General features: G+C 62.9%; 1 protein-coding gene across 1 annotated transcript; it reads left to right on the top strand.

The window, feature by feature from the left end:
* Window positions 1–569: 569 nt before the first annotated feature.
* Window positions 570–10,212, top strand: SIPA1 (signal-induced proliferation-associated 1). The gene is given in 16 exon segments (XM_087422632.1): window positions 570–1,808; window positions 2,483–2,610; window positions 2,699–2,875; window positions 4,792–4,966; window positions 5,670–5,773; window positions 6,047–6,204; window positions 6,293–6,639; window positions 6,642–6,901; window positions 7,237–7,511; window positions 8,428–8,646; window positions 8,763–8,874; window positions 8,969–9,077; window positions 9,176–9,277; window positions 9,373–9,427; window positions 9,647–9,725; window positions 9,814–10,212. Coding segments are annotated over 16 exon segments (3,120 nt in total). The 5' UTR covers window positions 570–1,135; the 3' UTR covers window positions 9,961–10,212.
* The last annotated feature ends 1,854 nt before the right edge of the window (window positions 10,213–12,066 follow it).

Genomic DNA, 12,066 nt, shown 5'->3' with positions numbered 1-12,066 from the left:
CTTCAGCTCAACCCAACCCCCCACTCACCCCACACCTACACACGCTAGATAGGAGGGGGGAGGTACGGCACTGCTTAGGCCCTGGAGATTGACAAACCCAAGTTCAAATTCTTGCTGTGACATAGAATTGCTTCAGGCAAGAGCATCTCTTTATCTGGACCTCAGTTTGACCATCTGTCACATGGTTCAGACCTCCCTGTCAGCATTCGTGAGGCCAGGTAGGCAAAGGTCCCCATGGGTCTCAGTTCCAGCAAAGGGGCCCAGTCAGCATGACTCTCTCCCATGCCCCCAGTATGGCCACAGTAGCCTGCAAGAGGGTGAACCCGGGCCTGTCCTTCAGCCCAGGGTGACTTGGGTCCTATTACTGAGCTGGTATGACCCCCAGCACCTTCCTCAGGATGTGGGGCCAGGCAGGGGGCTGGGCCCAGAGTTGGGGCCACTTCCTGTGCTGAAGGACGTCCTTTTGCCATTCCTGCTGTCCTGACAGTGCCCCCTGGGAACCCCTGTGGCCTTGAGGTATTGAAGCCGTGAGGGCCAGGGCCTTGAGACCCAGCCTCTGGGTGCTCAGCTCCTCAGGGACCCTGGAGGAAGTGGGAGGGGCAGGGAGGAAGGTCTCTGGGGACAGGACGTCCTCCCTTTGTCAAGTGGGCAGGACCCAGACACCAGTGGCCCCACGGGTTTCCCGTTGCAGATGAGACAAATCATCTGTCCGGTTGGGCCAGGCCTTGGTGGGGACCCTCACTCTGGGCTCAGGCCAAAGCCAAGGTGTAGGAGTGGGAACTAGAGGACCCTGGCAGCCCCAGGGCTGCCCAGGCTCAAGAGCCTCAGGGCCAAGGCCTCGACAGCCCACCCTGGGCCCTGCCCAGAGCTAAGCTGGAGAAGGGGTCTGGAAACCTAAGCCCCAGGCAGACGAGGAAGTGGCCAGGAAAGCGGAAGCGGCTTTGATGGTCACGGAGGGGGCCGGAAGCCAACCGGCGAGGTGGAGGACCAGGCCGGGCCGGGTTCCTGTTTTCTCCCCAGGCCCCTCTGAGCAGCCCCCTCCTCCCCCAGGGCAGAAACCGGCCTGCCGGCTGGGCACCGAACACCCGTGCCCGCCAATGCGGCCCGGCCCCCACGCCAGGCCCGCGGCACGCCCATGTGGGCCGGCGGCGTGGGGAGCCCTCGGCGGGGCGTGGCCCCTGCGCCCACCGATGACCTGTTCGCCCGAAAGCTGCGCCAGCCGTCCCGGCCCCCGCTGACGCCGCTCACCTTCGAGCCGAGGCCGGCCCGGGGCCCGCTCCTGCGCAGCGGCAGCGATGCCGGCGAGGCCCGGCCCCCCACGCCGGCCAGCCCTCGCGCCCGGGCCCACAGCCACGAGGAGGCCAGCCGCCCCGCCGCCGCCGTCACCCGGCTCTTCACCGACCCGCTGGCCCTGCTGGGGCTGCCGGCCGAGGAGCCGGAGCCCGCCTTCCCGCCGGTGCCCGAGCCCCGCTGGTTCGCTCACTACGACGTGCAGAGCCTGCTCTTCGACTGGGCCCCAAGGCCGCGGGGGCCGGGGGGCCGCACAGAGTCCCGCTCTGGGACCCCCGCCTCCGCTGAGGACCAGACTGCTAGCTCGGACCTGCTGCTTGACGCGCCTGGCTTCGTGAGTGAGCTCGGGGGCGAGGGCGAGCTGGGCCTGGGTGGCCCTGTGTCCCCACCTGTGCCCCCTGCGCTGCCCAACGCGGCCGTGTCTGTCCTGGAGGAGCCACAGAACCGAACCTCGGCCTACAGCCTGGAGCACGCAGACCTGGGTGCTGGCTACTACCGCAAGTACTTCTATGGCAAAGGTGAGGGGAGGGGCGGAGGGCCCTGTCACCCGCAGTGCACACAGTAGGGCTCATGAGCTGTCCTGTCCCCATCAAGTCCCGGGCCATACGAAGGCTCGGGCTCTGTCTCCAGGCCAAGGCTGCCTTGCTGGGCTCGGCTTTAACCACCCCCCTAAGGCCAACCCCAGCCCCATCCACAGCCAGGCACATTCCTCTGCCTCCATCTGGTCCATCCTCATCCCCCTCCCAGCTGGGGACAGATTTCCCATCTACATTTCCGTGAGGTGAAACTGAGGCCTGAAAAATTCTGCATCCGGGAACCTTGTTCTCGTCGGTGCCCAGAGGGAGGGCCCCTGGAGAAGAGGGGACATCTCCAGGATGACATCCTGGAGAAGAATGAAGGCATGGTGGGCGGGCATGACAGCATCTAGGGATGGGAGCAGGCACGGGGCAAGGTGTGATAGGGGCGGGGCCGCAGAGGGGGCGGGGCATAGGGCCAAGTGGATGGAAGCAAGCACGAGTCCGGATTCGGCTTGGTGGGATGTGGGCGGGCTTGCGGAGGGGGCGGGACTTAGTCTAAGGTCTGTGCCAGGTGAGGAGACAGGGCCCGGGGCGGGACTTAGTGGTGGGCGTGGTCGAGCGAGGGTGGGTCGGCGTGGGGCACAGGGCTGGTCATCCACCACCCGGCCCCACAGAACACCAGAACTTCTTCGGACTGGACGAGGCGCTGGGCCCGGTGGCAGTGAGCCTGCGGCGGGAGGAAAAGGAGAGCAGCGGAGGCGGCACTCTGCACAGCTACCGCATCATCGTGCGGACCACGCAGGTGAGCCGGGATCGTGGGATCAGAATGCGGACTGCCTCCTCGACAGACAACCTGTACGGATCCTGAGCGCCTTTACATCCCTCCTCAGCTCCGGACCCTCCGAGGCACCATCTCCGAGGATGCGCTGCCGCCGGGGCCCCCGCGGGGCCTGTCCCCAAGGAAGCTTCTGGAGCACGTGGCGCCGCGGCTGAGCCCGAACTGCCTGCGCCTGGGCTCCGCTTCACCAAAGGTGCCACGCACGCTGCTCACACTGGACGAGCAAGTGGTGAGTGGCTGGGGCGCCCCCAGCCCTTGAGTTAGATCTGGTCTGAACCCAGCGTGCCCAGCTCTCTGCTGACTAGCCCTGACCCTGATCCTGGGCTGGATGGTGACCCCAGGAGCCGTGGCTTTTCAGAGAGGGCATCAGAGGTCATCTGGAGCCTTGCCTCTCAAAGTAAGGTCTGTAGACCAGCAGCATCAGCATCTTCTGGGAGCTTGTTAGAATTGCAGATTCTTGGGCCCCACCCCAGACCTGCACTTAAGAAGATCCCGAGGTCATTCTTCTGTACATTTCAGCCGAGAAGCACTGGTCTGACCCCCTCTTTCTGCAAGTCCCTCTCATTCCCTGTCAATTTGCCCTGCAAGGCCCTGCTTGGTTTCCTCCCACTATGGGATGCTCACTTCTTCCTGGGGTTGCCCATTCCACTGTGGCACAGCTCAAGCCAGTGGAAGTCCTTCCCTACTCTGTGCTGAAAGCTGCCCACTGGCCCTGATTCTCCTGTGTCATTCAATCTGTCAGTCATTCAACAAACATTCCTGACACCATCTTGGTGCCAGGCCCCAGACTGGATGCTGGGGACATGTCCAGACCAGATGCTGTCATTGAGTAGCTCATAGCCAGGTGGGGGAGAGAGAACCACAGAGAATCATGGAGAATCGTGGAGCAGGATAACAGTGAAAGGGTAATACTGAGGGCTCCCTGGGGCACCAAGGTAGTGCTGACAGCTCTTCCTCGGTCAGGGGTTTAGCATCATGGAGGAAATGCAAGAGCTTGAGCCAGGAAGAGCAGGCATGTTCTGGCTAGAAGGAACAACTTGTGTGAAGCCTTAGAGACTGAAAGCAGGTCACACTGGGGTCCTGCAGGCAGTTCAGTGTGGCTGGAGTAGGGCTTGGGGGGAATGGGTGGGAAAGGCTTGCATTTGGTTCTGAGGGCACTAGGAAGCTATGGAAGATCTGAGAGGTAGAGCAGCGCTCTGGCTGCAGTGTAGGGGCTAGACTGGAGAGTCAGGGAACCTGGAGGATGGACAGGATGGGCAGTCACAGGGAGGAGGTGAGGTGCCGAGGTGCTGGAAGGACATCCGAGCTGCTGGAGAAATGGGTTTGGAGCTTGGGAGAAGGGCCTCGGCTGGAGGCAGAGACGGGGGTGTCATCCCATGGAGATGGCTACTGCAGCCCCTGAGGGCGAAGAGCACGGGTGGGGAAGAGTCCCAGGCACGAGAGGGTGGGGTCCCTGGGGTCTCAGGCAGAGTGAAGTTCCCGTTGTCCCAAGAGCCAACTATGGTGAGAGGGTGCCGGCCCGAGGCCATGCCCTCCTCAAGAGCGAGCTGGGCCCTAGGAGCTGGGGTGGAAGCAGGGCTGCAGGGGTTAGAAGGGACGACGTGAACGCGGGGACTGTGGGTGGAGACAAGCTTAGTCTGCAGAAGGGAGGCCAGAGCTGGAGGGCACCCTGCTTGTCTGAATGGGGTCAGAGCACCTTGAGCTGTGCAGGGTTAACCCTCGATGGAAAGGAGCCAAAGGAGCCGGGAGCAGAGCGTGAGGGCAGGGGGATGCCTGGGATTCGAGGGAGGGTAGGACAGGCCAACCTTGAGATAAGAAGGATGACAATGGGGACATTTATTGGGATGGAGCACACCACGTGCAGGGTCCTTTCTGTGAATCACCTCCTCTGTGGTCACATGAGAACCAACCCTCTCCTGGTCCCGTCCCACCTGTGACCCCCTCTCCCCTCCTGAGCACTGGGAGGGAACAGGACAGACTGAACCCACCTGATGGGTGAGGACAGAGGCAGCTTAGAAAGGGCGGTGCTCGGGGCTACACATCAAGGCAGTCCAGCCGCCAGGCCAGTGCCCCATCCGTTCCCCAAGGCCCGGTGGGGGTGGGGCTGGGGGGAACTGAGGCCTGTGCCTGTGCCCTCCCCCCTAGCTGAGCTTCCAGCGCAAGGTGGGCATCCTGTACTGCCGGGAGGGCCAGGGCTCTGAGGAGGAGATGTACAACAACCAGGAGGCAGGACCGGCCTTCACGCAGTTCCTCACGCTGCTGGGCGACGTGGTGCGGCTCAAAGGCTTCGAGAGCTACCGGGCCCAGCTGGACACCAAAAGTGAGGCCCAGGGGACTGGGGGGCGGGGGCAGCCTGCCTTGTGAGAACCAACTGCCTAGTCAGTTCTCTGTTCCATATTGTCCTGGGGCTGGGGCCATGGGTGGAGAGGGTGGAGAGTTCTTTGGGGAGGCTGAGGATGTGGGTCAGGGGCTGCAGAGGCCAAGCCATGGGCTGGGAGGAGGGGCTGGGACTGTCCCCCAAGGCCCCTGTGCCCTACTGCCTGAGCTGGGGCCAAGAGGGTTATGGGGCACCACCCCCTCCATGAAACACACATATTCCACCAGCCCAGCCTCCTGGGGAGCACCCCTGCCTCGCTGGTTGGAAGGGCCCCCGGGAAGTGTTTTTATTGAGCATCTCCTGCCTGCCTTCCACTCCTGCAGCTGCTCCACACATGCTGGTGCCGGGGCCAACATCTGTCCTCTCCTAGGACATTGCCCTTGCCTCCCTCTTAGCAGGCCATTTCTCATTTCTGTCTTCATTCTATCTCAACAGCCCCCAGCCCCACCCCAGGCTGGAGGCTGGAGCCTGCCTGGGAGGGGGAGGGGAGCAGCCAAGGCTGAGGCCCCTGGACCTCATGGCAGAAAGGAGTTGTCTGCTTGCTGGTTGGGGGCACAAAGGCTCCAGACTGCAGGCAGGGATGGCAGGTTCAAGCCACCCCGATTCCCCTTGGTCTCCCTCTGTGTCCCCAACTCCCTGGCCGCAGCGGATTCCACGGGCACGCACTCCCTCTACACGACGTACCAGGACTACGAGGTCATGTTCCACGTGTCCACAATGCTGCCTTACACCCCCAATAACCAGCAGCAGGTGTGAGGTGGCTAGGATAGGGTGGGGGATGATTGGGGGCTTCTGGGGAACCACGGAGGGGTGCTGTGTGGGTGGCAATATTTGAGCCTTGGCCTGAGCTCTGCTAACCCCCAACAACCCTCCCTGCTGGTGTCGCTCCCCAAAAACGACCACCCAGGCCTTCTCCAGGGGCGGGTGGGGGAGCCACTGGTGCCCGAGCTCTGCCCTGCCTGAATAAGGAGGGATTTGGGGGGCAGACGGGTCCCGCTCACATCCCTTACCGTTAACCCCCAGCTCCTGCGGAAGCGCCACATCGGCAACGACATTGTGACCATCGTGTTCCAGGAACCCGGCAGCAAGCCCTTCTGCCCCGCCACCATCCGCTCGCACTTCCAGCACGTGTTCTTAGTGGTGCGGGCGCATGCGCCCTGCACCCCGCACACCTCCTACAGGTGGGCGCGCTGGTGCTCCCCGTTCTGCCACTGGCCTGGCTTCCTGGACCCTCCCTGTTGCCCCTGATGACCGCCTCCCTCCCCGCAGGGTGGCCGTGAGCCGCACCCAGGACACCCCGGCCTTTGGGCCAGCTCTGCCCCCTGGCGGGGGCCCCTTCGCAGCCAACGCCGACTTCCGGGCCTTCCTGCTGGCCAAGGCGCTCAATGGCGAGCAGGCAGCGGGCCACGCAGGCCAGTTCCACGCCATGGCCACGCGCACGCGCCAGCAGTACCTGCAGGAACTGGCCACCAATGAGGTCACCACCACGTCGCTGGACTCGGCTTCGCGCTTCGGTCTGCCCTCCCTGGGTGGGAGGCGGCGAGCGCCCCCTCGGGGCCCGGGCGCCGAGCTGCAGGCGGCGGGCGCGCTGGTGTGGGCGGCGCGCTTGGCGCCTGGGCGCGGGGCGCGGCCGGGGCCCAGGCGAGCGGTCCCGACGGTGGCGAGGTGCCCTGCCTGCTGGGCATCTCGGCCGAGGCGCTGGTGCTGGTAGCGCCGCGCGACGGCCGCGTCGTCTTCAACTGTGCCTGTCGCGACGTGCTGGCCTGGACATTCTCCGAGCAGCAGCTCGACCTGTACCACGGCCGCGGGGAGGCTGTCACGCTGCGGCTCGACGGGCCCCCCGGCCAAGCCGTGGGCGAGGTGGTGGCGCGGCTGCAGGTGAGGCCCCCAGTAAGGGCGGGGCGCAGGGGCACTGGCTGCCCGGGGCCCTCGGCTCCTCGGGGGCTCGGGGGCGGAGCCGGATTTGGAAGCCCTCGCTCCCGCCGCCTCCTGCGAAGGGGAAAGTCAAGGGTGCAGCCCCAGCCCGGGAGCTTGGCAGCGCTGGAACGGGGGGTCCCTGGTCTCTGAGCCCCAGGCCCTCATCGGCCGGGTGCTTGCTAATGCTCTTCTCGGGGGCTGTGCAAAGGTCTGGGTGGCCTGGGACGGGGTCCCCGGGGCTGGCGCTGGGGCGGCCCCCCGCCCCTGGCAGCCCGCTCACGCCCCGCCCTCCCCAGCTGGTGAGCCGCGGCTGCGAGACCCGGGAGCTGGCGCTGCCCCGCGACGGCCAAGGCCGCCTGGGCTTCGAGGTGGACGCCGAGGGCTTCGTCACGCACGTGGAGCGCTTCACTTTTGCCGAGACGGCGGGGCTGCGGCCCGGGGCGCGGCTACTGCGCGTTTGCGGCCAGACGCTGCCCAGCCTCGGCCCCGAGGCCACCGGCCAGCTGCTGCGCTCGGCGCCCAAGGTCTGCGTCACCGTCCTGCTCCCTGACGAGACCGGCCGGCCGCGCAGGTCAGGACGCCCGGGGGCGGGGAGGTGGGAGGACCGGGCGGCCGACCACCGCGTAGTGCCTCCGTGTCGGCATCAGTATTCTCTCCGGAATCCCGCGTCTCTCTGAACCACCGCACTTTCCTTATAGGTAGAACGAAGCCAATTAAGCCCGCCGTCTTCACTGCTCAAAAGATCAAATAGCAGCCCTCACTTCTTTTTACAAGTATTACACACAGACACACACATACACACTATTGACTACTTACTGCATTAAGTCAGAGATATGCAAACTTTTTCTGTAAAAGGCCAGATAGTAAATATTTTAGGTTTTCTGGGCCATCTGGTCTCTGCGGCAACTGGACTGTCGGTGTAGCACAAAAGCATCCATAGAGAATGCAAATGAATGAGTGTGGCTTTGTTCCACTAAAACTTTATTTATGGACACTGACATTTGAATTTTATATGATTTTCTCGTGTCATAAAATATTTTGGTTTCTTTCAACTATTTAAAAAGGTAAAGACCATTCTTAGCTTGCAGGAGTACAAAAACAGGCACATCTAAAACAGAAAAGAAAAAGGCTGGGGCTGGACTCGCTCCTCAGGCAGTAGTTTTTGGATTTCTATGCTAAGTGATTAGTCTGGGTTATTATTTAAATCCTCACCGTAAGCTATGAGTTCCGTACTGTCATCCTCATCTCACAGATGGAGAAGTGAATATTCAGAGTGATTTGCCCAGGATACATAGGGGTAGCACTGTGATTGAACCTAGATCTGGGAAAATGGCCAGTAGCCAGGCAAACAGTTTTCGTTGTTGTTAGGGAGTTGGAGAGCTCTCCTCCTTCTCCTGGAAGTGAGCCTCAGGCACAGCTGGGAGGGGGCTGGCAATGCAGGATGCTGGGGGCAGGGCGTCCCTGACACTGCCCCTTCCTCCCCCCAGGAGCTTTTCGGAGCTGTACACACTGTCTCTGCAGGAGCCCAGCCGGCGGGGTGCCCCAGAGCCTGTGCAGGATGAGGCCCCGAGGCTGGTCCTGCTGCCTGCCACAAAGCAGCTGCTACATCTGTGCCTGAACGATGGCGGTGGTCCTCCAGGGCCCAGGGACCTGGCGGAGGAGAGAACTGAGTTCCTGCACAGCCAGAACTCACCATCACCCCACAGGTGCACCCTCTTGGCCTTCCCTCTTCTCCAGCCCCCTGAGGCTGGACAGGCAGGCCTCTGAAAGCAGGGGCCACGCGGTACAGTGTCGAGTGCTGAGCTGTCCCTGTTCTCCCCAGCTCCCTGTCAGATGAGGCCCCAGTCCTGCCCAACACCACCCCGGACCTCCTCCTAGCTACCACCGCCAAGCCGGCCACACCTAGCACTGGCAGGGAGACTCCCCCGACCCAGGTGGGCAGAAACGAGGCTCTGGAGCCCAGCAAATGGGGGGTGCACAGTGGTGATGGTGGGTGTCACTGCATCCATACCCACTTCTGCTTCCCAGGACGGGCCAGGCAGCCCCAATGGTTGTGAGGACAGGGACAACCCGGCCCCGGAGCTGAGGGCCTCCTTCCTGCCACGAACCCTGTCTCTGCGCAACTCCATCAGCAAAAGTAAGTCTGGAGCAAGGTGGGGTATGGGGCGGCGGGGGGGGGGGGGGGGGGGGTTGGCCTCAGCTTCCCTGGCTGAGCCCACCTCCTCGTGCCCACAGTCATGTCAGAGGCGGGCAGCGAGACCCTGGAAGATGAGTGGCAGTCCATCTCGGAGATCGCCTCCACTTGCAACACCATCTTGGAGTCGCTGTCCCGGGAGGGTGAGGCTACGGCTACCAGGGTGCTGGGGGTAGGAGCCAGGATGGGCTCTTGTTCCCTTTACTTACCTGTCCAAACGGTCCCTCTGTCCCCACAGGACAGCCCATCCCAGAGAGCGGAGATGCTAAGGGAACTCCAAACTCTGATGCTGAGTAAGGCTCCCTGCCCCCACCTAGCCCCTTCACTGTGCCTCGGTGACCACTGTCTGTGCACATCCATTGGAGTTAAGCATTGTCCCGAGCTCTGCTTTCACAGACACTAAGTTTGAGACGATTGGGGTTAGGCCCCTCTCATTCAGGTGGGTCTGGGAGCCAGCCTGTGCTGCTGCCCCCTGCCCTGATCCTGCTGAGTCTTGACCCCCGTGTCCTCAGGCCAGAACCCGGGAACCTGTCGGAGAAGGTCTGTCACCTGGAGTCCATGCTCAGGAAGCTGCAGGATGACCTGCAGAAGGTGACTGGGTGGGCCTGGGGTCAGCTGGGAATCACAGGGCTGCCCCAGGACAGGGGCAGGCCACTGACTCCTGCTCCCCCTACCCCAGGAGAAGGCAGACAAGGCAGCCCTGGAGGAGGAAGTGCGGAGCCTGCGGCACAACAACCGGCGGCTGCAGGCTGAGTCGGAGAGCGCGGCCACCCGCCTGCTCCTGGCCTCCAAGCAGCTAGGCCCGCCCACCGCTGACCTGGCCTGAGCCGCCTGGTCCAGCCTCAGCCTGCCCGTGGACCTGCTCCGAACTGCCCAGGACCTTCAGGGCCCCGGGGCACACCGGGCCCTGGCCTTCCTCAGGAACTGCCCCTGCGCATAGGCGCATCTTAGCACTGCCCCCACTGCCCGGCCCATTATTTGGTGGCGAAGTTGCCCTTGCCACGTCCCTGTTTGTAAATATTCTGTGGAGAAAATAGGACTTCAAGGAGTAAAGAAACCACTGCTATTTGTGTCTGTACGCATGTTCATGACATTACAGGGGAAGGGGTTTTCCCCCAGAGGCCCCAGCCAAGCTCCTGGGACCAGTTAGAAGGGCAGGCCCTGGCAACACTGGCCCAGGGTTGGGCTGGCACTCACTGAAGGGTTCTCTGAGGCTCGGCCACCCCTTGGCTTCTCTCCCACAAACTATTTGGTCTGTTGGGAAGCAGGTGGCCACACCCCACACCTACTCTGCTTTGTCGTCTGAGCCAGGCCCAGCCAGGCCCCTGCCCTGGAACCAAACTGAGGGGCTGAGATCAGGGGCAGAAGGCAGACCTGCAGGACAGGGGAGGGAGAGCCCAGGGGTCAAGGAGAGCCTGACCATACCCCCTTATAAAGGCCATCTCACCCTGCAAGGCCCCGCCCCCCAGCGTGGGCCCCACCTCTCTTTAGTCACTGAGCCCCCAAGCCTGGCACTTTGGCCACCTGGCCAGATCTTGAAGGCCCAATTCCAGAGGGGCAGCTTCTCTGCCTTAGTTGCTTGGGAGACGTTTTCATGTCCCAGAGGAAATCAGCCCTGGACCCACTTCTCTCCCCACCAGGCTGGGCCCTTTCCCATGAGCAGCATCAGCAGGTCCAAACTTGGATTTTGTCCAAACCCCTTGTTTTCTGAATCTGAGGCACAGAGAGGGCACTGACTTGCCCAGCATCACATGCCGAGTCCAGCCCCTTTCCCAGGCTGGCTGAGGCTCACCCTGCTGAGACCCAGGCCCTGGGTCCACTAGGCTTTGGTAGGATGAGCTAGGCTCTGAGAAACAGTGTCAGGGGATTTGGCTTCATGGAGGGGGTAATGTGAGGGCTGAGTTTTGAAGGTTGCATAGGGGTTCACCAGGCAGAGAAGTCAAAGCTACCCGGATGGGACCAGACTGGGGGCCTATTGGACTGGATTCAGGGCACATGCAGGGACCCAGGGGCGAGGAGGCTGGAGCTGAATCAGAAAGGGCTGTGAAGGGTGCACTAGGGGTCCTGTACTAGCAGTTCCCCCACACCGTGTCCCAGCTTTTACCTGGTATGAACTACCGTGAGCAGCCCTCACCGGGCAGTGTGAAAGGCTCTGGTCACTCTCTGGGCCTGTCTGCAGAAAACTGGGATCTGGTCCCGTGGTTGATAGATGTTCAGAGGGAGTGATGAGGTAAGATTTGGGTGTCAGAGCCCATTGGCTGCAGGGAAGGCAAGGCCAGGCAGAAAGGCTGTAGCTGCAGCCCCAGTGGGAGGTCGTGGTGGCTCAAACTAGGTGATGGCGGTGGAGATGGGGAGACGTGGGCGGACTTGCCGGGACCTGGCGAGGCAGTGGACTGGGGTTACTAGGGGAGAAGATGTAGCATCCACAGCGGTGGCCGGGTTTCTGGCTGGAGCCCCTGGAGGATGGCAGGGCCAGGGACTGGGAGGGGGAGGGGCAGGCTGGGGATGGCTCCGGTCTTGGACGGTGCGTTTGAGAGGCTTGAAGGATGTCGGCGTGAGATGTCCAGTGAGCTGGCGCGCAGGAGAGACAGGTCTGGGCTGGAGATAAGGATTTGGGACTGGGGAGCCAAGAGCATCATGTGGTCACTCAGGGAGTGTGGGAAGGACCATGAGAAGGCTTCCAGGGGTCACGGTAGGGCACTGCAGGACACCGGGGAAGCCAAGAAAAGGGAAGTGCGGCCTGGGCTGGAGGACCTGGGCTCACTGGTTCCCCTCTGGGCCTCAGGTGGGCCCCACTGCGGGCAGCTCCGCCATCCGCTTCCTCCGGTTAAGAGTCTTCGCACCCGCCAGGTCCCTCCTCGCTCTCGCCCCGGCCCCGTTCCCCAGCGCCGCGGCTCCATCAAGCCCCGCCCCCAGCGCCGCGGCTCCACCA

The sequence above is a fragment of the Ceratotherium simum genome, chromosome 34, assembly GCF_057802395.1.
Source record: "Ceratotherium simum simum isolate JZ-2026a chromosome 34, ASM5780239v1, whole genome shotgun sequence".
NCBI classification, from domain to species: Eukaryota; Metazoa; Chordata; class Mammalia; order Perissodactyla; family Rhinocerotidae; genus Ceratotherium; species Ceratotherium simum.
Note: the sequence above shows the minus strand (reverse complement) of the source record. Positions and strands in the feature narration are given on the sequence as shown.